This window comes from Nesoenas mayeri, assembly GCF_963082525.1.
Source record: "Nesoenas mayeri genome assembly, chromosome: 15".
Taxonomy (NCBI): domain Eukaryota; kingdom Metazoa; phylum Chordata; class Aves; order Columbiformes; family Columbidae; genus Nesoenas; species Nesoenas mayeri.
The window spans coordinates 9,652,534-9,679,539 of record NC_137559.1 but is presented as its reverse complement, the minus strand read 5'-3'; the positions used below and the strand labels follow the sequence as shown (position 1 = coordinate 9,679,539).

At 50.9% G+C, this 27,006-nt stretch overlaps 1 protein-coding gene across 1 annotated transcript in view; it reads left to right on the top strand.

Annotated features, from left to right (window-relative positions):
* The window catches only part of RAB11FIP3 (RAB11 family interacting protein 3), a gene marked incomplete at its 5' end in the record, with an annotated part of 72,203 nt that extends 46,132 nt beyond the window's left edge, over positions 1–26,071 (top strand). The window contains 12 exons of the mRNA XM_080354304.1: positions 3,584–3,771; positions 6,955–7,128; positions 10,826–10,960; positions 14,136–14,171; positions 16,811–16,904; positions 18,734–18,837; positions 20,579–20,719; positions 21,407–21,488; positions 23,406–23,543; positions 24,442–24,597; positions 25,004–25,144; positions 25,882–26,071. Coding sequence (XP_080210430.1) covers positions 3,584–3,771; positions 6,955–7,128; positions 10,826–10,960; positions 14,136–14,171; positions 16,811–16,904; positions 18,734–18,837; positions 20,579–20,719; positions 21,407–21,488; positions 23,406–23,543; positions 24,442–24,597; positions 25,004–25,144; positions 25,882–25,995 — 1,503 coding nt within the window. The 3' untranslated portion in view covers positions 25,996–26,071. The remainder of the gene's footprint in view (positions 1–3,583; positions 3,772–6,954; positions 7,129–10,825; positions 10,961–14,135; positions 14,172–16,810; positions 16,905–18,733; positions 18,838–20,578; positions 20,720–21,406; positions 21,489–23,405; positions 23,544–24,441; positions 24,598–25,003; positions 25,145–25,881) is intronic.
* Between the last annotated feature and the right edge of the window lie 935 nt (positions 26,072–27,006).

Below are 27,006 nucleotides of genomic sequence, written 5' to 3'. Positions count from 1 at the left end.
ACCTTTGCCCAGGGCACAGGGGCTTGGTTTTGCTTTGCTGCATCAGGCATTTGATAATATCTTACCTATGTCCCCTTGGCTTCCCCATCTCCTTCCTGCATCTTTCCTTGAAGTTTAGTTAATTAAGCTATGATCAAATGTAAAGCCAAGTTCTCCATGCTTATGCGCAGGAGAAGGACTTTGTTTACAGTTTCAACTGCCTCTTAATTCATTGACCATGTAGTTGAATTTTAATAGGACTCTTGTGTTTGAAATGTCATCTAGGCTAATATTGCAAGGTAAAATCTTTTCTCCTTTGCTAAATACGAAGAAAGTTTGCAAATTGTCTTACAGGTCATCTTTAAAAAGAAATCAATAAATCACTGCACATCCTCAGTGTGGCAGAAGAAGGACGGCTAATGTGCTGCTCTGATAGGTACTTCTAGCTATAAAGGTTTGGTCTGTTATTCAGCCTGTCCATGCTGGTATTTCCCATCAACAGGATGTTCTGGAACCATTTTATTAGATTAATTGCCTAACCGTGGCGCTGGGATGTTCTGATGCCGTGAGCTGTTCAGCTCCTGGTTGTGCTCCATGTTGAGAGGGCCAGCAATGGTAACCACAATAGGGTGGTTTTTAATAATTTCCTTGTGGGTTGGGGTTCTTTGGTTTAGTGGGGTTTTTGGTGTGTGGCATATTTGGGGTTTCTTGGTTTTGTTTCTTTGCAATAGTCGTCTTTACTTTGTGCTCGTTATCAAAGTCCAATGTATGCCTAAATTCAAGCTTTTCCAGCGGGAATGGGTGGGTGTTTTTGTTTGATTTTTTAAAACCTGCAGCATTTACTTTAGAGTCTGCAAGCAACTTTAGTTCGGCATTAAATCCCTCTTCAAACTGGCAAAAAGTATCCCTTTGAAACACGTGGGGATGGCTGCAGATGTGGGCGGCTGCTCTCCTTTCTTGGGCCTTCTGTGCTGCACCGAGTTCCCATTGCTTCCAGCCACCATTCCAGCACGAAGCATCATCGCCGCTGCAAGCGCTGGGGCCGTGTGGTGCGGGGTGAAGATGGGCTTTATCCCGCAAAGCAAAATATAACCAGTGTTACAACACAGCTTTGATATGCTGGAGCCTGGCTTCTCCCAAACTTGGTGTCTTCTACAAAAGCGCTGGAATGTCTTAGCACGCCATCCCCTGGAGGCTGGGGAGCTGCCAGCTCCTCTTGGGGACTGTGCCATGTCCTCACGTGTCTGCGAGCCGGCCAGCAGACCTGGCCTCTGCTCCCAAATCCCCCTTGTCCTCCTGCTCGAGCATTAGGAGCCTCAACAGCATTTCTAGAAAGTGCCACGTAAATCCAGTAAAGCACTTAAGCAAGTCCCCAGCTTTAGGTATATAAGTAGTCTTGCTGGATTTATGCTTTTTAAAGTGGGTGGGAGTTATAGGAGGCTTTTGTTTTTCTCTCAAAGGCCAGCGAAAAGCCACCTTCTCCCATGCTCGGGATGACGTTAACTACAGCAGCCTCTCCTCTGTTAGATTCAACATCACGTGAACAGACCCGTCTTTTCCTGGTGCTGACATTAGACTCCAGTTTTATGTAGGTTTATGTCATGTTTAACTTCAGGGTGGTGTCCTAGAGAGATGCTGGTGTCCATAGGTCAGCGTGGGGCTGTGAAAGCTGAGCCAGCCTTACAGGAGGAGCTCCTGTCTGTCCATCTGTCTGTCTCATGCATCACCCAGCTGAGTGTGCTCAGGTGGCACAGGCGCTGATGAGAGCACTCAGGAGGGAGCAAAGCCAGGGCATTGACTTGGACGCTTTGCTTTGCTCCTTAAATGTCCGTGTAACATGGGAATCACTGTTGAATTATTCTCCCTCCGTCCCTTTGAGGTTTTCACAGCAGCTGTGCAGGTTGTTGCTGTCCCTCTTTGGCCTCATGCGTGTTGAAGCAGCCTGGGAATTTGTAGGTAAAACAAAATTATGTGTTTTGGGCTACAGAAGTTCTTTGGGCTGCAGGGTATTTAACCAAGAGAGGAGAATCAGACTGGCAAGAGCAGCGTTTGCAAAGTCGAGGCAGCAGGATGTCAGTGGGACATTCTCTTTCTTGGTCTGGTGCTCTCCTGCTGTACAAATCCAGCACGTGCCCTAAAAGCTGCTCTTCTACCGGGGGGCACCTGCAGCAGGACTCTTCCATCCTGCCGTGCACACACCCTGCTTTGAATAGCAGCTCTAACGTAACTTTCCATCCTGCTGCCACAAGGACAGTGTGTGTGTTTTCTTCCTAGCTGCTGGAACACGGGGCTTTGAGAAACCTCATTTTCTTGAAAATCCTTGGAAAAAGCACTGAAAGCTGCTCTGTGTGCTCTCTGACAGAGGAAGAGAGTTTTACTTCAATGCTGGTGCCTGCATTCAAAATGCTGCTGCTGCTTTGCCCTGCTGCTCTGCTAGAGGGGATGCACCAGTCCCGGAGCAAGTTTGATCCCATCGGGTGAACTTCAGATAGAGCAAATGGCTTTTCAGGAGCATCTTTTTCTCCTGAGGCCAGGCAGGAGGGCTCCCGCCCCCCTGCTCAACACCTCCAGTGACCGGGGATCAGCTGGAGCTCAGCACCAGCGCTGACAGATCCCACCATGATTGCGATCCCAGAGCCAAAAACTATTGGATTTGTTCTGAGGTGCGCTGGGGAAATCCCACCAATGCTGGGAAATGAGCTGACACTTCAATGGGTATCAGGAGATTCTGCTTTAGCAGGGTGTTCTTCTCGTGCTCCCGCAGCTCTCCTCCAAACAGGGGATGGCTCTGGGCTCAGCACCGTGCGTGTCCCAGGAGGAACACCCTGCCCACACGTAGGAGCAAAAGGGCAGGACCAGCCGCTGCCCGAGGGGCAGAATTGGGAGGAAAACCCAGTTCCTCATGTTCATAACATAGTGTCTTAAAAACCAAATCGTGCTGCTTTCCTAGAGCCTGCCGCAGGTAGCGGATCTGGGGAAGTAGTGCAAAATATTCAGGGTGCTTTTCCAGCAGAAGTGCGGTGGTTTGGGTGTCCTGCTGATGCAGTCCCTGCAAGTTAGATGTTGTAATGAAGATTTATAAACCAGCTTATTTTCCGTTGAGGGATGGAAGGTGCCCTGGTATTACTAGAGAGGGTCAAAAAGTGCTTTAAGGGCTAACTGGTAGTTTTGAGTGGTGCTTTTTCAGATTAATAATGTGTCCTCTTAAAATGGAGGGAGTGAGAGCAACAGCGATCGGAACTGCTGAGTAAGCAGTGGGTAATCCCTCCTGGACTCGACAAATCCATACTTGCTCACAACAAAATCTCCCTCCAACTCTTATTTAGTGCATATTTCCATAATCTGCTTTCCAAATGCTCCTGTTGGGAAGCATGTATGGCCCAAAGGCCACGGGGCACCCCAGGGGGTGCTCAGTCCTTGGACCTGGAATCAGAGCAGCACCTGGATGTGGGGTATGGCTCACGCTGCTTTTAGCAGGTTGGATTGCTGTGCTTAGAAATGCAAGGCAGCAGTAATTAGCTGCCCATGCGTGTTTTGTCCTGTTCTGCAATTAAATGGCACCGCTATACTATCTTATTTTTTTTCCCTCGTGTTTTTGTAACAGGCAAATGAGGTGACTGACAGTGCTTACATGGGCTCAGAGAGCACGTACAGCGAGTGCGAAACCTTCACGGATGAAGACACCAGCACACTAGTACATCACGAGATGCACGACGAAGTAGAAACGGACAGTGCCATCGACTCCACCGTGCACTCGGAGTTCACCGACCCCATCGAGGAGCCGGAGCATGGGTGAGTGGCAAGGGTGAGGAGCAAAACGCACTGTGCAGGGCAGGAGACTCCGGCAAACGGGGAGCAGACAAGAACTGAGGGAGATGCAGCCTGAGGATTTAAAACAAAGTGGGCTGAGTCTGTCTTGCCGAAACTGGTTGGCTTGTTCTTTGTCTTTGTAACTCCGTCCAAGACCAAAATAGCTCTTTTTTAAGAATAATGATAATAATTAGACCGCACCATGTGTAGGCTGTTTTGGAGCTCGGCTGGGCAATCTCTTTGACTTAATTGTTGCTTGCCTTTGGAGAACTTCTGTACCCTCATTAGCATCTTTAACCTCTAAAATAAGTTCTTAGATGATCCAAACACCTGAAATACTTGCAGTTTTTAATCTATTGCTTAAGCCAGAAACACAACATGTAATTTTCAAGTCAGGAGGGGAACTCATCATATTCTTGTTTTTCCTAAACATGTGTGCGCCCTTTGATGTACAACCACCTCCTGTAATAACTAGTTTTAAACTTGTGCCTGAAGCGCAGAAGTGTGAGCTGAGATCATCTTCCCCGGGTCTGAACTGCTGCTGGCGAAACTGCTCCCGGGCCCGCCTCATTTCCTAGATTTTGCAGGAGAAGTGTTGTTTGGGGTGAAACTGGGGTGCTGGCAGGCAGGAAGGGAGGGAATAAGTCATTTAATAGTGACCAAAGAGCACTGGTCTGTGCTGAAACCATCATCACTTGAGGTCTGCTAATGCACAGAATTATTTTGGCCAAAAACACGTCACCCAGGCTTGGTGCTCTGGTGAGTACTTACAGTTCCTATCACTTCTAGAAGGCACTGGGCTTCCCTCACCCCAAAATCACATCTGGGGACATTAGAGATACGGTGAACAGTCAGTGCTGCTGGGCACTCAGCACCGGGGCTGAAAGGGTGCTGTGGATTAGAGAATAAATGAGATTATCTGGCTAGGCTCTCCTCACCCCAGCGTGTTCAGCTCAGTGACAGTTAAATTGGGATACAGTCGGTTGCTGAGCTCCCCGAGCACCGAGCGGAGGGTCTCTGGAGGGGCCATGGCAGCCTGCGTGCGCTCTCGTCCTCTGGGGAAAATGACGTGCCTTGGATTCACCTGCCTGTAGGTACAACATTCTTGGGAATTTCTTTTAAGATTAGGTTGTTCTTGAGGCTTGCCTGCTGCTCCAGTGTGGGCTTGGGGAGGGTGGTGTCCTTTGGGTGCTCTGCCCAAGCGCAGTGGTGCCTGTTGTCAGATGTGTTAAATGTGCACAATGTCCAGGTAGGCAAAAAAAAAGTCAAGGAAAAAGTTATTTTGGCTTAAAGTTTTGGAAGGCTTGAGACAGAAACCTCTGGAGCTCTGTTCCCAGGTTGCTGAGGGCTTGTTTTGGTGCCATCAAATACCAGGCAGGACAACAAGTGCCCAGAGCTTTTCCAGGGGACAGTAAGTAAGTACAATCTGAGCAACAGAGCTGGTGGACTGAATCAAAGCTTCAATGCTGCTTTTCAGTAGCTGTTAAAGCCCAACATACCTTAGAGGGTTTGAACTTAAGTGATTATTTAGGCTATGTATAGTAAAGATTAATTGAACCCTGGATCTCAAAACTAATAGAACCCCCAATAGGTGTATATGAAATACTCACACTGTTTATTGCCTGAAGCATCTCTGGCTGAGGGTTTCCAGGTGCCCGATCAGATCTGCTTCTGTGTGGTGCTTGTCAAACCACAACCCCAAATTTAGAGATTTGGGGTTGGATTTTGCTTGTCAGTTAGAAATTCCACCCCCTGCCTTCTATTTCTGGAGAGATTTCCGATGCTTTTGGCAATGGTTTGCTGGGTGCAGTGTCTGACTCACTGCCGGGGAGGATGGTTTCTGCTAGATCCCACTGCGGGAATAGCAGGATTTCGGAGTGCACAATTGAGATGTGCAGATGCCCGCAAGCTGGAGTGGACTCGTCTGTGGTTAAATAGAGATCTGCCGCTGTTTTGGCTGGAGAATTGTCATGCTTTTTATTAACAGGATAAGGGTAAATCCTTCAGATGGTGCAGGTTTTTGTTATAAATGGCTTATCTGTAATCTTTTTTTCTTTCTGATTTAGTACAGCAATCTAGTCATACCCCCATTTTCTCTCTCCTAGCAAGTGGATGAAGGTGGGAGCATAGCCTGAAATACCAGTTTTTATAATAATGTGATCTCTTTTTTTGTTTTGTTTTAAAGCACTGAATTTCGGAGAGGGGAGTGGTGCTAGTCCCCCAAAACACATACCTGTGGCTCACAGGCACATGGGCTGCTTTCACAGCGTGGTTCTTAGAAACACCCCCAAGCTTAATTTTAAAAGCTCTGCAGTCCTGAGCAGGAAAGTCCTCCAAGAGTGGACACATACTGCTGTGGTGGCTTGACTTCGTACACCACCGTGCATGTGAAAAGACACATACAGAAACAAGGACTCCTGTGCTGAGCCGTGTCCCCTCTGACACAAAGGATGTTGCAGGACCTGTGCTGGGTGTGTTCGGGGTTTAGGCTGAGCCTTAACACACTACAGCCTTCTGGATCTGGTGTCAAAAACACATGAAAAAGCATGCCCTCCCCCTCCAAGATTGTCACGGCTGCGTGCAGTGTTTTCCCAGCAGGAGCAGGGAAAGGGCTCCTTTGTCTTGCCAGGGGTTTTGTTGCTGCCGGGTTAGGCAGCCGCCTGCAAACCACCGGAATTTCTGTCATGGGGGGAGGTTATAGTGTTAAACCCCACTGCTGGGCTTTTGATAGGATTATACAGCACCAAGTGAGCGTGAGCCCGACATGGAGGCTGATGATGTAATTCAAAACATATTTAGGGTGTGTTTGGGACGTGCCTAGCTTTTTCTCTGCTGTGCTTTTGGTATTGCCCGTGCTGTGCGAGGGCTCGCCACCAACCCTGGGTGCTGTCCTGCAGGTCCTACCCCCAGATCCTACATTGCAGCTGCCAGGGGAGCTTGTGTGAAAAAACACTGGTTTGTTGTGGAAAAAAAATTGCTGCAAACTTCCTGGTGGTGCCTGGACTGCCCCTTCGATGTTCAACGTATAAGGTGCATTGCACTATAAGGAAGAGCTGGCCTGGCCTGCCAAAATGGGGGATGTGACTTGGCAAGTGGGTATATCAGATGCAATTGGAAAGGCTGCTGTGGTGGCCACTCTGTAATGTCTCCTCTCTGCTCCCACAGATCCCATCCACACGACCTGCCCCTGGGCTCGGACCTCAGCCACTCCATCGTCACGGTCATTAGTGGAGAGGAGCATTTTGAGGATTACGGAGAAGGAAATGAAGCAGATTTGTTCTCGGACAGCTTGTGTAATGGGGAAAGCAGCTTTAATAGCTCCACATTCCTCTCCCCCAGGTAACACTCAGCACAGCACTTGCAATGTTTTAACCCATTTCACTTGCTTAGTGCCTTCGCCTGGCTTTGTGCGTGTGAGCTGTTTCCTTGGGGTGTGCATACCAGTCAGCCTGCAAGAGGAGATTCCTGGCAAAATTTGGATACAAGGGGGAAATCAACTCAGAAGTAGAAGAGGAGTTACCTCCCTTGATCTTTTCTTTCCCTGAACAGTGTCTTCTCTCCCATTCAGAGGCACTTGTGCCCAGCAGTGGTCTGAGTGTGTGTGGTTCATGTGCACCCAGAACAGCACCACGTTCCCATTCCTGTTAGGGACATGGCTCCTCACAGACCCTTCCAGCAGAGAAAACCATCCCTTGTCTGGTTGGATGACTTTTTTTTTTTGCCTTTTTCTCCTGTGCTTGTATTTTTGGCTTTGATAAAGTGCTTGGTTGGATTTGCACAAGCTGCGGCAGCCTTCCCTCTCCAGGCAACTGTCCTAGTTCTGGCTGGGATAGACAGCCGCCGACGGGATATGTGGAGCCCTTCCTGGAGTCTGGGCCATTCTGGTTGCACAGGGCTGACAGGGAAGAACTACTGTCTAATCTCCACACCTGCACTGTGCTGCAGGTCAGGGCTGATCTTCTTTTTTGCTGGTACAGCAGCTATTTTGAAGATATTAACGAAACCTGCAATAGGAGAGTGTTGCTGTAAAGCACACTTAACCCATGCCTTCAGGAAACTGGTGCTCCAGTGCTTGATGTGACAGGATACCCCGCCATGGAAGGGACATGTAATTCATCCACCTTTGTTCTTTGTTTGCACTGTACAGAAACGCCAAATATGTCTGTCTGTACCAGTGCTGCAGCATGGGAAGTGCTCTCAGGTGAAAACCAGCCTTGGTGTTCGTTCTGAGTTTCTCCTTGAGGATGGGCCTCCAACCTAGTCCAGAAGGCTCCTGGCAAGCAAATACTTAGCTAAAAGAGCTTTGCAATCAGTTGAACTTTTTTCTTTAATACCAGTCTGTAGCTCCCAGACTACCTGTGCTCCCAGCATTCGTATCTTGCTCTGTCAAAGCACTGTCTCCCCTCTGCTGCTCTGTCTCTTTGGATCTTATCCACAAGATCATGCTCTGCAGCATCTTTCCCCTCCTGGGAGGTGCTCACTTGGCACAAGGCCACGCAGCTCATGGTGGTTTGTGCTGGAGACTCACTGCTGGGGCTTGCTGGGGAGCCAGCCTGCAGAGAAACCCTGCAAAACCTCCAGAGTAAAGAACGCGGCTCTGTTTGAAACTGAGGATTTCCTCATGTCTCTCAGGTCTAGCCCTTACCTTGGGTTATCGTTGCGTGTGTGAGTGTCTTTAGCTGATCATTCTCTGAGATTGTGCTGTTTTTCTGAACAAAGCCATGCCTCATCAATGCGTTTAAATATAGGGAGATCTTAAAGAACTACAGGATATCACTGGTTTACACAGAAGTATTTTTGTTTTGCTGTGGTTTGAATGCAAGGAACAGTATTGCTTATAAACGGGCACAAGACCACACACCATTTCCATGTTATAAGAGTATTTAAACAGAAACAACATCAACAAATTTTCTGCCACAGCTCCAGATCTTCACCAAGAAAGTAATGCAAAATCCAAGAGCCTTCAGAGAACACTATGGGGTATTGCATTTTCCTGCTGAGTCCTGTGTGTGCATTTGCGACTCCTCCCTTTGGGTTGCCACCTCTTCCCTGGCACATCTGTCCTGTAGAAGTCTCAAAGGAAGCCTCCTTGCATGCACCCATTTCGACTGCCAGCATGCTGAGTTGGTGATTGCCAATGGCCCGTGGAGGATGAACGTTTCTCCGCAAGATGGAGGAAGGAGGCAGGAGATGCAGGAAGGAGGCAGGGAGGCTGCCTGTGGCGCAGAGGTGGCAGCTTGCCACCAGGGGTAGGTGAGGACGCCCCGAGGCACAGTGTGGCTCAGCTCTCGCCCACTCAACAGGCACAAAAACAGAGCAGCCGGAGGCCAAGTGTATCTGCACGCGCCCGAAGAGTTGCCATGCTGGCCTGCGAGTTCTCCTTTATGCTTTTCCCGTTGCGATTAATGGCGCGCGTTCACACCTCACGCAGGGATGCGCCCAGCTGGGTGAGCTGTTCTGCCTCCCAGCAGGGGCGAGGACTCGCGGAATGGGGCTGACGTGTGGCCGGGCATGGGGCAGAGCCCAGGAAAGGGCACATCGCTTCTTCCAGGTGCCACAAAGCTTCTGTCACCTCTTACCCTGCACAAAGCCTGAGCAACAACTGACTGCTGGTGGGTCCACACTTACCCCACAGGGTAGGGGTAATGTTTTACAATTTTTTTTTTCCGGGGATGGGAAGAGATAAGCAATTCGGTATTTGCCATTGTCCAGTTGTGTGTTTTAATGGGTCTTGGAAATACTGTACAGATGACACAGACTCTCAGAGGCCTGACCCTGGGGGTGGCTGCGCTACTGACACCCCACTGCCACCAAAAAATGTCGGTGAGGGGTTATGCAAAGGTGCTGAGCCAGGGGACCCCTCCTGGAATATTCTGGTCCCTCAGCATCTCCCGGGCCAGGACTTGCCAGCCTGAATCTCTATCACAGGACTGACCAGCCCTTTCAGATGCCTTCTGGTTTTAAGCTTGCTTGTGTTGCTCACACCTTTACTTGTCTTTCTTATTGAACTGCTTTGTTCTTTCACTATTAACCTTACTTTGATTAAAGTCTGTGGCTTCCAGAAGCACATTTCCCAACAAAGTGATTTGTGGTGTATATTTGGCCACAAGGTAACACAAACTCTTTGCTGTTCAGAATTCCTTGGCCAGATGCTGTCCTGCCGCATGTCATGTCAAGTGTGGGAGATGGCTCCCTGGTTTGCCCGTGTTGGTGAATGCCTTGGCACCTTGTTTTCCACATCAGCTGCTGAAAATGAGCAACTGATCAGACCCATTAGCTCCCCAGGCTGTTAAAGTCCTGTAGACTCCCACATCCCCTGGCCAAATGATATTCCCTACAATGAGGCAAAGCTGCTGCTTCAGCTTCTATGTGCTTTGCTCTGCAGGAAACAGCAGTTGAATTACAACCACTTTTTTGAGCTTGGCTTCAAAGGGGAGCTCTTTGCAATGAAAATCTGACTCTGTGTTACTAACAGTGGGTCTGCAGCTCCACAGCTGCTCTATTTTTAAACCATACCCTTGGAAAATGGTGCAGGTGACCAAAGGTTGTAACACTTGGCCATGGCACCCAGTCCAGCAGTATGTGAGTTCAGTTTGCATTTACCAAGGCAAATCAGGACGATTACCAGACCCTCTTGAGACATGTTGCTTGGAAAATCATGGCCGAAAATGAACTTTGTCGTTGTGTAGATTTGTGGAAAGTGGGCACCTTGCCTTCCCTGGGATCTCAGGGGGTCTCCCACAGGAGCAGCCGGGCACAGGGGTTTGAAAACATGAGCCAAGCTCAGCTGCTGTAAATCTCTCGGAGGAGGGTGATGGAAGCCCTCCTAATTTATAGCAACTCCCTATTGACTACCATTGGCTTCTAAACTCAAGGGGAGAGGTGACCCAGTCTGCCTCGAAGTTTTTAATTGCAAGTCTTGCATTTCACACCAAAAGTTCTCCTGCCCCAATATACACTCAGCTTGTGGAAGCCATGGATGAAAATCAGTCCTGTCTGTTCTGTCCTGTTGAAATGACCCTTGTGATTTCTCTAGCACCAATCCTCTTGCTGCGAAACTGCACAGCATTATTGCAGATGAAGCATTTGAGTTTTACTGTAGCCAGTGCCACAAACAAATCAACCGCCTCGAGGATCTTTCTGCTCGCCTGAATGATCTTGAAATGAATAGGTAATTGGGCTTGTGTGTGGCCATTTCAGTGTTGGGAATGATGCTCTGGGAGGGAAGACTCTCCTTGTCCTGCACAGCTTTCCTTTGCTGGTGCATTGCTTGATTCCTGGTTGCCAAAGGGGACGGATTTCACTGACTGAGGTGAACCTCTCCAGGTGGTAAAGGCTGTGATAACATTATGGAGGGTGAGCAGAAGTTTCCTTTAATCTGAGCCACGGAGGCTGGCAGACAACGAGAGCCCTCCCTTCTGCTCTGGGCAGCCCCTCTGCATGTCCTGCTGAGTGGTGGGGGCTTCTCCATGCTCCAAATAATGCAGTCCCTGCATCGGGACTTGAGGCCGTAAGCTGATCATGTACAGTATTTCTGTCACCAAGGAAAAGACTGCCAGGTGTTCTGGCGGGCGATGCCCAGCGTGGAGGCACACCTGAGCTGCTGGTCCAGCCTGTCCGCAGCTGCAGCCCGTCCTCCCGCTGCCACGGGAACCTGAAAGCATCAGCTTGCTCTCTGGGGCTTGGGACCTCTCCTGTAGGCACTTGCTTTGCAGCAGGAAAATCCTGTTTCACCCAGTTTCACCAGCTGCCTGCCCACCAGTGTGCCACCACATGATACACACCAGGGCCTTTGCGTAGAATCTTCCCGAGTTGTTGAATGTAACATTTTGAGATCTACCAGCCAGCAGCTGGACTTGCAGATTGACAAATGGGGATGGATTTCTATTTGTTTTTTTCAGACCTGTTTGCTGTCTGCTGGGCAGAAGGATGATGGCCTTAATGGTAATCATTCTGTTCACATCTGGTGTGCTTTTTCAGGCCCGGTTTTTGGTCATGCTCTTGGTCTCTACCTGTCCTCTACAGGGACAGTGTGATATGGGAGCTCTCCTGAGCCATTTAGCCATGGGAAGAACATTGGAAAACAATTAGGAGCTTGACAATTTTTTTTAAACGAAAAAGTATTTGTTTTCCTTTCTCTGGTAAATAGTTGCCTTTGCTGTTAGAGGCCTTGAGGGTCAGCGATACGTCTCACATTATGCAGTTATTAAGGAGAATGCTGGACTTCCCTGGATATACTGGTAGCCCCACTCTATTTCAGGCTTTCTCCACCAAATTTACCTTCAAAGCTGAAATAACACCTCAGAGCCTCCTGTGGTAGGTTGGGATTTTCAGAGGAGGCTTTGTGGTGTCACAGCGGGAATTCTATAGCTTTTGATTTAACATGTGCCATTTGGGCTCAGGGCGAGCAGGTGTGGTTCCTCCATCTGTGCTGAGGGTTTTCCGTGCACAGTTTTGCTGGAAACTTGTTCCAGGTGCCCCTGTGCGCCGACCTGATAGAAGGGCAGTGCCCACCCTGCCTGCGGTGAGGATGAGTGAGGTGTCCCCGTGCAGGACATGGCAGGACCTGTTGTTTGCTCCCAGCAGCACAAAGCCCTCACTGAAGGGGAGAAGTCCTGGGCTGCAGGAGAAGGGAGCAGCATAAACTGGACCTAAATCTGGGCCAAGCACTCACACCATGCCTGGCAGGCAAAGCCTGAAGACTCCTTCTCCAGAGGGTGCTGGCAGCTGGGGTGAAGCCCAGGCTGCCATGTAACAGCCTCACTCTGAAAGGCTGTGAGTGTATTTACAGTGTTTTGTACTTGGCATAAGGTGGGGAGCCTGGTCCCAGCATTGGGCCGCTGCTGGCTGAGCCCACGGCACGGGAAGGCAGGGAAGAAATCAGTCAGAAGCTCGAAATGAACCAGTTCTGCGCAAGTACATTTTGTTTTGGTGCCCTTGAAGCAGCAGCGGTGTGTCTCCCCCCGCCCCCAGAGAACCGCAGGTGCCAGCACTGCTTCCTATAAGCTGTTTGCAGAGAAAAATATTGTTTCTCCCTGCAGTGCTGGGGACATACATGACCGGTCACAGCTGCTGGCAACACGAGGGGCTGACCTGCTCCCCAGGGCAGGTGCTGAGCGGCCTTGAAGCCCGGCCAGCAGCGGCTCTCGTGCTGCTTGGAAATCCAGGGTTTGAGGACGCACTTTTGACACGAGGGCTGGTAACCCTGACAACAGCCCCTGGTCGATCATGGTTTTTTATAAAAAGAAAATTGTCCTCAGCTATTTCCAATTCCTCCTTCTAAGAACTAATGTAATTGTTGCAGCTCTAGGCAGGAATGGACTCCCAGATGATTTTCTTTATTTTTTTCTTTAAACTGAGCTAAGCAGCAGGGAATGCAATTGCTGCTTCTCCATTCAGGCTAGAGCCCTGTTTGCTGTCATCGATCAGTGGTGATTCGGTGTCAGTGATGTGTCCCAGTGGCATCTGTTTGACAACAGCGTATGTTTGGGTGGAAGATGAGGAGTGAGATCCAAGCCCTGTTTGCTTCATTAGCATATGCAGCTGCATTGATCACAACTGAAGGAGTGGAAGGAGCATATTAGCAAGTAGTCATTTCTGAAAAAGGGCTTTTTCTCTCAGCAGGAGAGCCTGCAGCCCCGTCCTGAAGAGCAGGGTCATGCAGACCTTGACTGTTAGTACTGTGGGTCATGCTGAGCATTAGCTAAATCCTGACCGCTGTGGTATGGTGGCAGCTGGCTCGGGCATACTCAGAGCCAGCGTGTGTGATCTGTGCAAAGGAGAGCTCGTACCCGTCCCCAGTGATTATAACGGTGCTTGTGCTTAAAATCCAGAAAGAAACATGACCTACAGCTCCTAAAATCTCCGAGCTACACGTAGGCAGCAATTCTCTGGTGATCCAGAGCCAAATAGTGAGAATAATCTTCATGAGAAGTGCAAACCAGCATGCAGAAGGATGGAAGTGCCTGTTGGAGGACTGGGGCTGCTGCGGGATGCAGGAGATGGAGCTGGGGCTGCCGTCGGCTCCAGGCTGAGCCCCACCAAACTCACTGCTATTCTTAGCCCTTTCCTTGGGGATCAGCTTTCAGGACAGGGATGTGCTGGTGAGAGGATCCCATTGCTGGAGCCGGTGAGGTTTTCTGCGACGTTATTCCATTTGGTTCGTTATCGCCGCGTTGTTAAATACGTGAGCGGTTTCCTCGCCTGCCTTTTGCTGGGGCTGGCGGGCTGCGCGGGTGCTGCATGCCATAGCAAAGGATGTGCCCGGAGCGCTTCCAGTTTCCTGTTTCCCTTGCTCTCCGCTGTCAGCTTTCCTAACTCTTTCCTGTGTTTTCCTCATTTTGCAGTCCGAATAAAAGACTCTCAAGCAAGAAAGTGGCAAGGTAAGCTCATGCTCGTGTTACTGCTTGGTGAGAGGGGTGCTGGGCCCGCGGGAGGAGGGCTGTCAAAATCAGTTTGCAGTGTCATACTTCTAGACATGTTGCATAGCGCTGGGGAAAAGCTGGTTTCATTCTGATATAGTTTGCAATAGCTGTTTTTCTGAAATGGGAATTTCTCACTCATGCACACAGCTGGAGGCTGGTGTCAACTGATGTTTTTCCAGGACAGCAGTAGGGGTGCTTTGTCCCCTCCATCCCACCAGTGCGGGAGCAGGGAATGAGTCTCTAGAAGGGCATGTCCTTCTGACTGCTTGGCTGGGCTGTCCCCTCCCTGGTGTCACCGTGCTGGGTCCCTAGAGTCTTTAGAAGACAGGCCCAGTCAGCGCACCCCCTTGGATTTCTCCAGCACTCCTAAAAACCAGCCACGTTGGACAACTCTCTTGGTTCTGTTTTACTGTGCTCAGTGTAATCCTCAGTGTGTGATTTTGCTGGAGCAGCCCCCCTTGCTCTGATCTGACCCGCCAGGGGCTTTCGGGACTTCCCAGGGGGAGCTGGGGCTTGACACTGTGCTGCTCCTCTCCTGTGGGACCATCTCACGTAGTGCCAGTTGCCCTTTCCTTGTGGGCATTTTTATCTTTGCCTGCACAGGAGAAGCTGCAGATTTTGCCCTGAATCGCTGGGACAGAGGGTCCATCCCCTCTCGATGAAACCTGGTGCTCACCTTTCCTTTCCCAGCTTCACCATCCCTCCTGTTCCCCTGTCATTGTGCCTTTATCTCAGCTGTCCTGCCTGCCTGTTCCCTGCTCGGGAGGGCGATTACCCTCTGCAGTGCTCAATTCCAAGCAGGCAGGGATGCTACAGGGGAAATGGCAGCTCGATTTGGGTGATGCTCGTACCCCTGCACCCTGACACTCCATCTGCTCCCTGCACTGACCCGAGCAGCTTCTCTGCGCCTCTCCCTCCCGGCTGTGCTCTCACGCCTTTCCCTTCTCTATTTTTCCTGCAGTCAGCAAGTCTCCCCTGGCACGATTTCCCCTCCTGGCAAGGAAGCAGGTCCTTGATATTACGTTTCCTAGTTCCAGTCATCTTACTTTCTAGATCTTTGTTAAAAACACTGACAGGAAAGAAGGTTGAAGGGAGCAGCTTGTCCCCACGTTTCCTGTTTTAGGACTAGTTTTTGTCCCATGTCTAGCAGAGGAAATTTGCATTAAACTTTTTGGAATGGAGATGCCCTGTTCTATGGGGGACAGAGCCCTCCTGATCCTTTCCATTTGCAAGCAGCTTTTCTGAGTTGGGCACTTGTGGGCTTAGGTAAATGTTGGTTAATTCAAGAGCGGCTGAGTTTAGTTTGTGATAACCACAGAAGTAACAAGGTTTTGCTGCAGCGTAGAGCCAGGTCCTTAGATTAACTCAAAAAAAGCCCTTTGTTGCAAATATTGTAGTTACTGAATAATACCAAAACATTTGCTTTTAGGAAATTTGTTTTGTTTTTATAAGGACTCTTTCCTGATTTTTGTTATCTGGGTTCTGCTTGTGCCAAGAAAACTCAGTGGCTTAGGCCCTGTTGTGCTTGGCATGATTTAAATTACAAATGTGCCCAGGACTTCAGAATCTAAATATATGCTCAGAGTGAGGATGCAAAGCCAGGCTGGCACTCAGCTGTGGTCTCTTTGGTAAATGCCAGTTATGTTTCCTGAGTCTTTGCATGAGCATACTGTGTAGCGGGGTGAATTTGAGAGGCCACATTACGAATTCCTAGGGAAACTGAGGAAGCGCTGGCTTCAACGGCAGATCAGGCTGCTCCTCGTTTATGTTGCTGTGGGAGAGCAGAGTGGTTTTCTCCAGGCAGCATCTGCCTGGGGTTCTCAGAGCTGGAATACAACCCCTCCCTGGGGCAATAGCAGTTTCTTTTGCCCCAAGATGATGGAGCTGAACCGCAGTCATTAAGCAGAGATCAGTTCCTCCATGGGGTGTTCTGGTCCTTTAAGTCCCTGCAAAGCTGGGGACACCGATGTTGCAATGCCTTGCTAATGATTAGCTCAATGTTGTGGACAGCGTGGGAAGGTGGGCTGGGGTGTTTCACAAAAGGTTAAGGGTTTTTTCTCCCCTCCCTCTCCTTACACCTGCTGCCTGCCCACTTCTTATTAACCTTATCAGTGGCTGGAGCAGAGTACTCTGTCCTCTGCTGGATAATACACAGTCTTGGTATGTCCATAAAGAAAGAAAGTGGAAAGAGTGAGCTCTTATCTCTTCCCTTGCCAAAGAGCAAGAACAAGCGATCATAGTATGAAGTCCCAGCAGCTTGTGTCCACGTCTGCGCTTCCCTCGCGGGGCATGTTCCTTCAGCCACTAAGCAGCCACCCGCTCAGCCCTCGTCTGGGCACGCTGGGTTGCTGGACGTGGTGGTGCGAAGGACCACTGCTCTGCCAGCGACCTGCCCCACGCCACCCTGTGCTGTAAATCCTGCAGCCCAGGAAGGAATGGTGCTGTTCAGTTCCCTTGGAAAAGGAGGTGGCAGCTGAGGAGGGGAGAGAGGGGACTGTCTCCTGCAATAGCCATTGTCATCTGAGATCGCCATGCCCTGCGATGTATGCTCTAATGTTCATGTTCCTGGGGGTTGTGGTTGTTTGTCTCTGTTATAGACAGCTGCATCAGACGAGCGCGCTGTCCGTGGGGGTGATGGAGGAGTCTTACCGGGATACGCTGGAGTGTCTAGAAGAGGACATCACGGACAAGGTAAGAGCGGTGCTGTCTGCGCCGTCCTGGAGCATTAGTGGCTTGCGATGCTCTGAGATCCCCAGGCAGGAGTTAGGCTGAAGCTTCTCTTGCTGTGCAGCTGGTGCTGGGTAGATCAGTGCCGGCGGGATGTCCAAAGTCCCCGCATTGAGGGGATGGAGAACGAGAGCTCCAAGTCAGCTGGCCAGGGTCCTGTGCTGTGTCAGGAGGTGGCACTGGTGCCTTTTCCCAGGGTGGATGTGTCCTGCCCGGCTCGTGGTGAGGCTGGCATCCCTCCAGCATGCCGGGAGGAGGGCGTAGCTGTTCGCAGGCTGTATTTTCACTTCTTCTTAACGTAAGATGTTCTCAGATTCTGCTTTTCTGAGATGAGCAAACTCGCCTGATGTGAAACAAGGACTTCCTTTCCTTGGCACGCTCTTGCTGCTGCTGCTCGTGCCGTGGAGATGTAAAGCTGGTTTCATTCTGGTCCTGTTGGGCTTTGCTGGGGTGTTACAAGAGAAGGATTGTGGGGCAAGATGGGAGCGGGGCAGGAGCACAAGAAAGCTTTTGTTTGAGCACCCCTCGCTAAAAATAGCTAAGGGAAAGACAGGCCAGGTGATCCTTGAAGTCCCTACCAACCTGTTATTCTTTGTTAAAGATAGGGGAGTTGTAGCTTGTGTAAATGCCTGTTGCAGTCCTGAAACTCCTTGAAAATGGCTTTTTAATTCTGGAATCACAAATAGAGAGCTGCATGGAGCAGCGTGTGAAAGAGAAATACATATGTGTGTGTCTGCACTCGGATATAATTATAAGGCATAGAAGACCTTTAAGAAACAATTAAAAATCAACATTTTTCCAAGTCTGAAAGCTGAATAAAACACTCATGTTCCCTGAGGCATTTGGCTTGGGAAAACATGTATGTGCTTCTGGCAAAGGCCCGGTGCTCTGCATGTTTCTTTTTTTAGTACGCTTGCATGTTACTTACCCTTCTCCCCGAGCGAGGGTTTTGCAGACGTGCTCCTAATTGCCTCTATTTTATGATTGTTCTTGTATAGGTATAAATGGGATTTTTGGGACCACCAGCTCTGTCCTTCTGCAGTTCCCCACCCACCCACACTCCTGCTTGGGTGGGAAGCAGAGGGGCACTCCCGGCCACCTTTGCTCTTCAAAGCTGTGCACTATTTAGGGAAAGTGAATGAAAATGCAAATACAGCTGAAATAAGCCCTATATAGGTACAGGGAGAAAACACTCATCTCTGATCCTTTCCCACCAGCTAGCGTTGTTTCCTCCTACGTGACTTTATTACACGTAGCTGTGAACCCAGGATCTTTCAGTCCCATTCCAGGCAGCGGGAGCTTATCCCCAGCCCCAGGGCTGCACTTGGGGGCAGCAGAGCTCTGGTGATCCAGCTGGGATCCCTCAAGACCTCCATGTAGGGTTTTACTATGAAGGGTATGAAGAAAGAGTAAAGTGTTTGGCCCTGTATTGATACATGGGAGACATCAAAAACTGAGAAACCATGGTATAAAAGGATGTTTTAAAAGGAAGTTTTAAATCACAGCTAACTGATTCCAGTGGCAACCATCCAGTTTTAAGTAGCTGGCCCAGAAGCAAGCCCCAGTGATGGCTCCTGCAGCTCAGCTTGCCTTGCATGGCGAAGAGCAGCACACAAACAACACTGAGGGCTGTGTCAGGGTGACCGGCTCTAAATCAGTGCAAAAAACCAAGGCAGCCCTCGGTGGGGAGCATGGGCATGATGTGCTGGGAGTGGCGGGAGTTGCTCCAGCACTTGGTGCCAACTTTGCACCTTGAGCACAGGCAGCTGATCCTCCCCTGTCCTGTTGCACAGGTGATCTTTCTGGAGAAGCGGGTGACGGAGCTGGAGAAGGACACAGCCGCTAATGGTGAGCAGCACAGCCGCCTCAAGCAGGAAAACCTGCAGCTCGTGCACAGGTAAGGAAGCCTGGCTTGTGCCACGGCCAAAATCCAGCTTAGCATCGCCTGCGGTCTCTTTCCTTCCCCCAACCTGTGCTGCAGCACCCCATGCCTTCCCCAGGAGCCCACTGCCTGCACGCAGGCAGGGCTGCTCTGGTGTTACCGGAGTGTGCAGGGAAAGGAGGCAGCAGGAGAGGAGACAGACGGGCAGAAAAAAATAGCAGGAAAACTTCACAGCTCTACCCTTGCTGATTCAATTCCACCCTGGCAGAGGGCAGCCGTGGTTAAATCCAGTCGGGGTTCAGGCTGCCTTCTCTGCACGAGGGCCCTGTGTGGGATCAGGACACCCTGCATGGGCTTTTCTGGATCTCTTTATTATCTTTTTAGATGTGCTTCCCCACCCCGCATGTCCATCCTGAAAGGTCTCTGTGGAGCTCTGGAGCTCCAGGGGTTGGCTCAGAGGGTTGCAGAGGGCTCATGCTTCTTGGAAAGCGTCCCATTCAGTAAGGGTTTATACTTCATACTCACTCAGTATAGACTGTTTCTGGCCCTTATTTCACCCATTAGGTCTGGCTGGAAGGTACAACAGGGTCCCTAATACCCACCTCTACGCTCTCCACAGCCAGCCTGGATCCTGTTGCTGGGGTGTAGCCCTTTGGATCCCATTTGATGTAATCACCGCCTTAACTAATCTGGCAGGCTTCTCCCTTCCAGCAGTGTATTTACCCTCTGCAGATAAACCTGGCAGGAGTTTATCTATAGGGCTGTAAGACTGTTAAGTAACAATCTTGTCAGGGAACTGAGTGATTCAAACAAAGGTTTCTCTAAGCCCTGATAAACTTTGCAGCGGAGGGAAATGTTTTCACTTTAGTGGCTTGGCCCAGAAGCGTCAGTCAGCTTTTAATCAAGTAAATCCCCGAGTGTAGTTGTTGCTGATTGAGGAATAGGTTCCTCTGGCAAAAGCCTTCCCCACCTGCCCATGCACAGCTATTGTGTAAACTCCAGCCCGCCGGCCTCCAGGCAAACCTTGGCTCTCAGACACTGCTGGCGCTGGGTGATTTACTGCAGCACGGGGCTCGGGCTGCCCCCGCCTGCTCCAGAGGGCACGTAGGTGTGCTGGCACGTACCTCTGCCCTGCCTGAGCAAACACCTGCACCGTCACAGTCTCAGCACAGTGTGGAAATTGCTGTTTTGCTGGCACACAGAGAGGGCTGACCTGCAGATTCCATATTTTTTGTTGGAGATAGGAGAGAGTGAAAAAGAGGAGGATTGGGATGAGATTCCGATTAAGTAGCTTCTTCTGGGTGATGCTGTGGCTGTGACCCACAGGCTTTGGGTTATGAAGTTATTACCATGCTTTCACCCTCACCCTACCCCCTTGCTGTCCTCCCCCTTACAAAGGGGCTTGATGCAGCCTGGAAACTTCTAAACTAGACAGAGAGAATACCAGCATGTACCACCTGGCTTGTGTTATTTGACTGTTGTGTTGGTTAGCGATGGTGTCCTTGGGGATTTCATGGACCGTGTTGCGTTCCCAACACGTTTTCTGGGATGAAGTGAAGCCCTTGTACATCTGCTGCTTGAGATGGTGATGGGTGCACTTTCCCTGAAAGGTCACCCTGTTTTACAGCCTGCTTCTCCCAGTTACTCTGTGGGGTGGGAGAAAGGCTGGGAAGAGAGTTTGACCCCTCCCTTGGGATGTTAGTGTGCTGGCGTGAGCCATCAGGAATGGTTAATCCCCTCTCTCTCCTCTCCACAGAGCAAACGCTCTCGAGGAACAGCTGAAGGAGCAGGAGCTGAGAGCTGACCAGACTCTCCTGGAGGAGATCAAGAAGCAGAGAGAGCTGCTGAGCAAAATGGAGAGGGAGAAGAGCATTGAGATTGAGAACCTGCAGGCCAGGTGGGGCTGGGACAGGGCTGGGTGGTGCAGATCTCCTGGACCCGCATGTACACGCTGGAATATGCACACAGGCTGGCACTTTGCAGCTCCAGCCTTTGGCAGGGACAAAGTGCAGTGGACAGTGAGTTTAGCTTGGTTAAAGGTGTAACTAAAGTAACTATAAACCTTGAGTTTTGGCTACTTCTCCTGCCTTCGTTTCAAAGTCAATCTCCTTCTTGAACCTGGTCTCAGACACTTTGTTTGAATTTCCCTGATGCAGTTTAGATTTAGGTCACATTCTCCATCCACAGACCTGCCCCATGGTGTGTGAATGGAGAGGTGACTTGATAGTGTTTGTTCAGATGCTCAGTTTGCTCAGATGTTTTCCACTTTCATGTCTGCTTTCTGGTGTCTTGTGCCAAGGCTTGCTCATGGACTGATGAGGCCCTTGGCCTAAAGAATAGTGTTGGACCTGGCTGAGAAGGGCATGGCACTGGACAGCAGATTTGCCAAAAGTCATGTGGATGCCCCTCTTATTCCCCTGGGAGTAAAAATCATGGAAGTCTTAGGGTTTGCTTTGAAAAAGATAAATTATTGCTGGCTGGCCTTCAGCAGGTCCTGGTTTAATATTCCTAGAGATGTTTCAACCAAGTCTCCTACGCTTGGGATCTTTGGGTGAGTTTCTTACATGTTTCTTTACTGTTGCAGGCTGCAGCAACTGGATGATGAGAACAGCGAGTTGAGATCCTGCGTCCCTTGTTTAAAAGCCAACATTGAGAGACTTGAGGAGGTGAGGACCATGTGTGCTTGGGGCGCTCAAGCCAGAACTGTGTTCCTGGCTTCCCACCTGCAGCCTCGCATAACTGGAGCTGAAATTCTTGTCTACACAAAGGGCCTACATGAGATCTGTTTAATGTAACAAGCAAATCCTTTCAGAGCTTCTTCTGCCTTCCAGTCCCTGCAGACCTCACGTCATACCGGAGCTATCCTGTACCGTTATCTGTGCAGATTCCCAGTGTTTGGCTTGGAAGCTGAGCTTAACAAACCCCCTCATCAATCTCTCTCTGACAGTGCAGCCTGTGGGAAGCCGAGCTGCAGCGTGTGATAGTAGCAGCCCTGTCTTGGCTACTCAGGAGGGGACTCGTGCCCTCTTGTGAAAGCTTGTCCCCATCCCCGTGGCTTCAGCCCACAGTGGGACAGTGGTCCTGTGAGGGAGGAAGAGGAGTGGGCACGTTTCATCTCCACATCCTGCCCGGGCAGATGTGCCCTTGCTGGGATTTACATGTTGAGTCTTCAAAGCGCTGTGTTATCTCCCAGATCCTCTCCCCGCTTGCCCTGCTCAGGGTTCAAGGCCACGCAGCTGCTGACAAGGCAGGGGTGGAAGGCTTGCCAAGGCGCCGTGGTCTTCACGGGATGGACAGGATCCTCATTTTTGGGGAAGGAATGTGGATTAGAGCTGCAATATCTGGTACAGAGGCTGTGTTTTGTTTTTGTGCAAGCTTCTGTGCATTTCATCTGCCCACAAGCTTTGAGCCTGAAGCTCCATCTCTTCCTGATGTGGCCACAGTGAAGTGGTCTTTGTCTACCTGGACCTTGTAAGCACAGTGAGACTGGGGGCAGGAAAACCACTGTGGGTCTGAGGATAAATTTCCTACCTGGTTGTGTTTCAGCCACATGAAGTTGGGTTTGATCGTTAATCTCTGTGCAGAGCGGTGCTACTTTTCTCCACAGTTAATAGGATTAATGAGGAGTGAGAGGTGCAATTGCTGCCCATCCCTGCCGAGGAGAGAAGCCCTGCCGATGAGCTGTCATCTTATCCGGTGTCTGAAATTAGGATTTTGCTGTCAGTGTTGTGTTTCCTACTGGTGCGGTGCTTTTGGTGGAGCAGACCCAGCAGCTGGAGCTGCTCCTCACCTCTTCATGGCATGGACCACCCCATACCAGCGTTGTCTGGGGTCTTGTGCCATTTTTGGCTTTCTGAAAGCCAAAACCTTCCTCACAGAGAGAGCCAGGCTGTGAGCCTGGGGAGGGGATGAATTGGTCATAGGCACAAGGGTGCTGCTGTACAGGGAAGTGTCCTGGGCACCAAGTTGTCATCACCAAGTGACAAGCTCTACCTGCCACCTCAGATGTTCAGTCAAGGCTTTGAGTATAAGAAGGGGACAGAGCAGGACAGCTGGGCTGGATGTTTTACTTCCTGGCTTGACCTGTTCATATTCCTTCTTGGGTCAGTATCTGAAGCCAAGAATGAGCATCCCTAGAGTAGCTTAAGATATTGGATTCCTGGCTTTTCTGAAATTCAGACCTAAGGAGCCTTATGATTTAATGTCTCTTCTTGGCCTGTAGTCCCTGTGCTGGCCCCAGTTCCACCCAAGCCATGTCCCACACCAGCACCACACTGCCCAAAAAGCTGCAGGAGTGTGGATATTTGCCTGTTTGTATTTATTCTGGAGTCATCTCTTGTATCCCTCTCTCCTAGCAGCGCTATTTTTGGTGCGTGGCTCTTCTTGCTGTTGCCAAAGCGCTCGGGCTCTGAAGTCCTCAGACAGCAAATGAAATCCCAGCAGGCAGAGCATCCGAATGCGTCAGCGAGAAGAGCCTTCCCCGCCGTGCTCAGCGTGCGCTGTGTCCTTGAGCGAGTGGGAAGAGCCCTGGCAGCGCCGAGCGAAGACTGGCCCTGTGACTGTTGTCTTCCGTGTCGTTACAGGAGAAGCAGAAGCTGCTGGATGAGATCGAAGACCTCACTGTACAGCTCACAGAGGAACAGGAGAAAAAGAGGAAGATGGGGGACAAGCTGAGTCAGGAGAGGCACCAGTTTCAGAAGGAGAAGGAGTCGACGCAGGAGGTAAGTAGAGTTGGCTGCCTGCCACAGCCCTGTCCTGCTGGTCCCCCAGATTAGGGTTGTGTGGGGAAGCTGGCCTTGGCAACCTCCCCAAAAATAGATACAACTGGAGCATTTGGTCCTGCCTGCGCAGAGGAAGGTGGTACAGCAGCTTAACTAGGTAACTCCTGTCGCTTTTGCCTGCATTAAAACTCAGCCGTGTCTGCATCTGCAAACCCAGTGGGGCTGTGCCTGGGTTTGCCTGTTCCTGCGGGGCCTGTTTCTCTCCTGTGTGGAAGGAGTGATGGCAAGAGCACGGTGGTGATGGCCTGTGGAGCCAGTAGGCATTGGCAGGTGGGAGGAGAGGGGTGCAAGGCTGCTTGGCTGAGAGCTGCCAGCTCTTGTGTGCCTGGGGGTGGAAACGCAGCCCCCCAGCCGCCTTCCCGGTGTCTGTCTGGTTGGTGTTTCCAGCTGGAGGCTCAAGCAGGGCTTGCTGTTGTGGTAGGAAAAGAGCTTTGGGCCTCAAAGTGGAAATTATTGTTATTTTGGCAATTCTGAGTGCCATCAGGTGAGATGAGGATTCACAGTGCTGTGGCAGGAGGGAGCTGCCCAAGCAGGTGCCCGTGTTTCTGGGAGTAGTCTGTGCTGCTGCAGACCCATAGCCAGCATCTTTGGTGCTCCAACAAAGTCTTTCTAGCGCTGCTCTGGTGTATTTAAGTAGCTTCCCCTCTCCTGTTCATTAGAGGCCTGGGGGAGGGTGGAGAAGCCATGTGCACCCCCAGGAAGGATCTGGTGATCCTGCAGTTGATGAGGCTGTTCCCAGCTGGAGCACAGCCCATCTGCCACACCAGTCATGACCAGCACCAGCTGCCGCACCTGGAGGACATGCAGCACTCAGTTGTCCTCTTCCCTTGCGCTGCAGCTCATTGAGGACCTCAGGAAGCAGCTCGAGCACTTGCAGCTCTTCAAACTGGAAGCTGAGCAGCGGAGAGGCAGGAGCAGCAGCTTGGGGCTCCAGGAGTACAACAGCAGGACACGGGAGACAGAGCTGGAGCAAGAGATCAAGCAGCTCAAGCAGGTATGTGGGGCTGGGCAAGGAGGGAAGCGTCTTGGCTGCTCGGTCTGCACAAGGGGTGACAGCGAGGACACAGGAGCGGTCAGCGGGGCCCCGGGCGCTCCTTGGCCAGGAGCTGGCTGTGGATCCGGCAGCCCACTGCTTTCTCGCTCTCCTGCCCTGGGACAGGAGGGGTTGGCTCCTTCCTCTGAAGGACAAGCACTCAAGATTCCTTCTCTCTGCTTTGTCCCCTGGATCTCCACAGCACATCCCACGTTTCCAGAGGTTCTCCAGGCTCTGCCAAATTGGAGTCAGGAGACTCTGCTGTTCCCAGTGCTGTGTGAGCTGCTGCCCCTGCCTTCCCTGGCCAGATCTGCTCTGGGGACACCGTATGCTTCAACAATGTCTCATGTTTGTCTGTTGTGAACAGGATAACAGGAACCTGAAGGAACAAAATGATGAACTGAATGGACAGATCATTAACTTGAGCATCCAAGGAGCCAAGAACCTCTTCTCAGCCTCCTTCTCCGAATCCCTGGCAGCGGAGATTAGCTCAGTCTCTAGAGATGAGGTACGTGCCACAGGGTACTGCTGACCTCAGACAGCATCTTCCTGGGGTGGCTGGTGCAACTTCTTTCTTCTCAGCCAATGTGGCTCTGTCTGTGCTACAGCTCACTCCCAAAATTCGCTTTGCTCACTGTCATGCGCAAAGAAATGCCCAAGCAACTCCTTGAAGAGCTGGCAGGGCTTGCTGTGCCTGCCAGCCCTCCTGCCTGGGCACTTGTAATTTGCTGATCCTGGCAGCTCCGCTTTGCTTGCACTGTGACAGCTTCCTTCTTCCTGCGAGCACGGGCTGTGTCTGTCTGTCTGTCTGTAGCTGTTCTAAAACCCCAGGAAGCTGGGACATTTGCCCTGGTGATCTTGGCTTCTCTGGCACATGTTGTACCTGTTCCGTGGGTGTACCCCCAAATCTGGTGTGTGAGCCTATGTAAGGATCAGAATTAAATCTTTCAGGCCCCAAGAAGTGAGGAAACACACCTGGATGTTTTGGGGGCCAAAAGGAGGTGCGATGCTCCCTGCTTTCCCCAGGGTCCCATCTGGCTGAAAACTTGGGGAAGGACGAGAGTGACGCAGAGCCAGCAGCTGAAGGCATTTTCCCTGGTCACTTAGAAGTGGCCAAGAAAATCCCAGGCCAGAGTGAAGATGGGGTGAAACTTCCATGGGTGCACAGAGCCATGGGAAGCCCCACTCCTGTCCCTGGGCAGCGGCACGCAGCGATCGCTCACTCCCTTTCTCCCTCCCTTGCAGCTCATGGAAGCAATTCAGAAGCAAGAGGAGATCAACTTCCGCCTGCAGGATTATATCGACAGGATCATCGTGGCCATCATGGAGACGAACCCCTCCATCCTGGAAGTGAAGTAAGGGCGGCCAAGAGCTGCCGGCTGCACGCTCGTCGATGGGTGTGGATTTGGTGCTCTGAGAGGATAAAGAGGGACCTGAAACATCTTTGCTCTTGATGAAGGCACAAGGAAGCATCACATCAGATCGGTGGGTGAATTAGCCAGCGGACCAGGGAAAAAGAAAACCAGCAGCAAGGCTTTGTTGTCTGACTCCATTATTTTTAAACCTTTCTGGTTTTGAGGGGTCAAAGGGAACATGGAGAAGAAACACAGGCAACAGACAACTGACGGAAGGACCCATGTCGGCCCCGCTACCCGTGAATCTGGGAACCGTCCCGACAGCAGCATCAGCCCCCCTGGCACATGGGGTGCAAACAGGAGAGGGTTTCTCTGAACTGCGAGATAACGGGACGGAGAAGGAAGTGGTGGAGCCAACGTTTTCCCTTGCTGCCCTATCCAGCCCAAGTATCTGCTTTGCCAAAGTGTCCACGACACACTCACTCACTGGGGCAGATCTGGGAAGGAGGGAAACATGTCCCAGACTTGTAGAGGTGTTTTTTGTTTTGTTTTGTTTTTTTAATTAATTTAATGCAAATGTCCTCATTCAGCTGGCACAGTTAATCCTCACCCTGCCGCTTCTGCTGGGGAAGGGGTTGCGAGCAGTGAGCTAGCCCCCTCCTCTCTCACTCGCTGGTGGCAGAAAGAGGCAGGGGAGTGGCTGGGTTTGGGACAGGGCGTAAGCGCACTTTGTCACCTGCCTCCTTATTTATTTTTGCTGTCTGTGGCTCACTACCGCCGGGACACCGCAGTGTTCACGGCTCCTCCTCCTGCTCCCGGCTCTCCTGCCTGCGGGTGTCTGTTGAGCCGGGTGGCGCTGGTAGGAGAGGTCCTTCCACCCCAGCTGCAGACACACGGGTGCTGTCTGTCCAGCCGGCAGGGACTGGGGAAAGGCTGTGACTCTTCAACTTGCACTAGAGGCTGGTCCTGGCCATCTGTCTCATCCCAGTTAGGCTCACCTGGCCTGGTGTGGGGG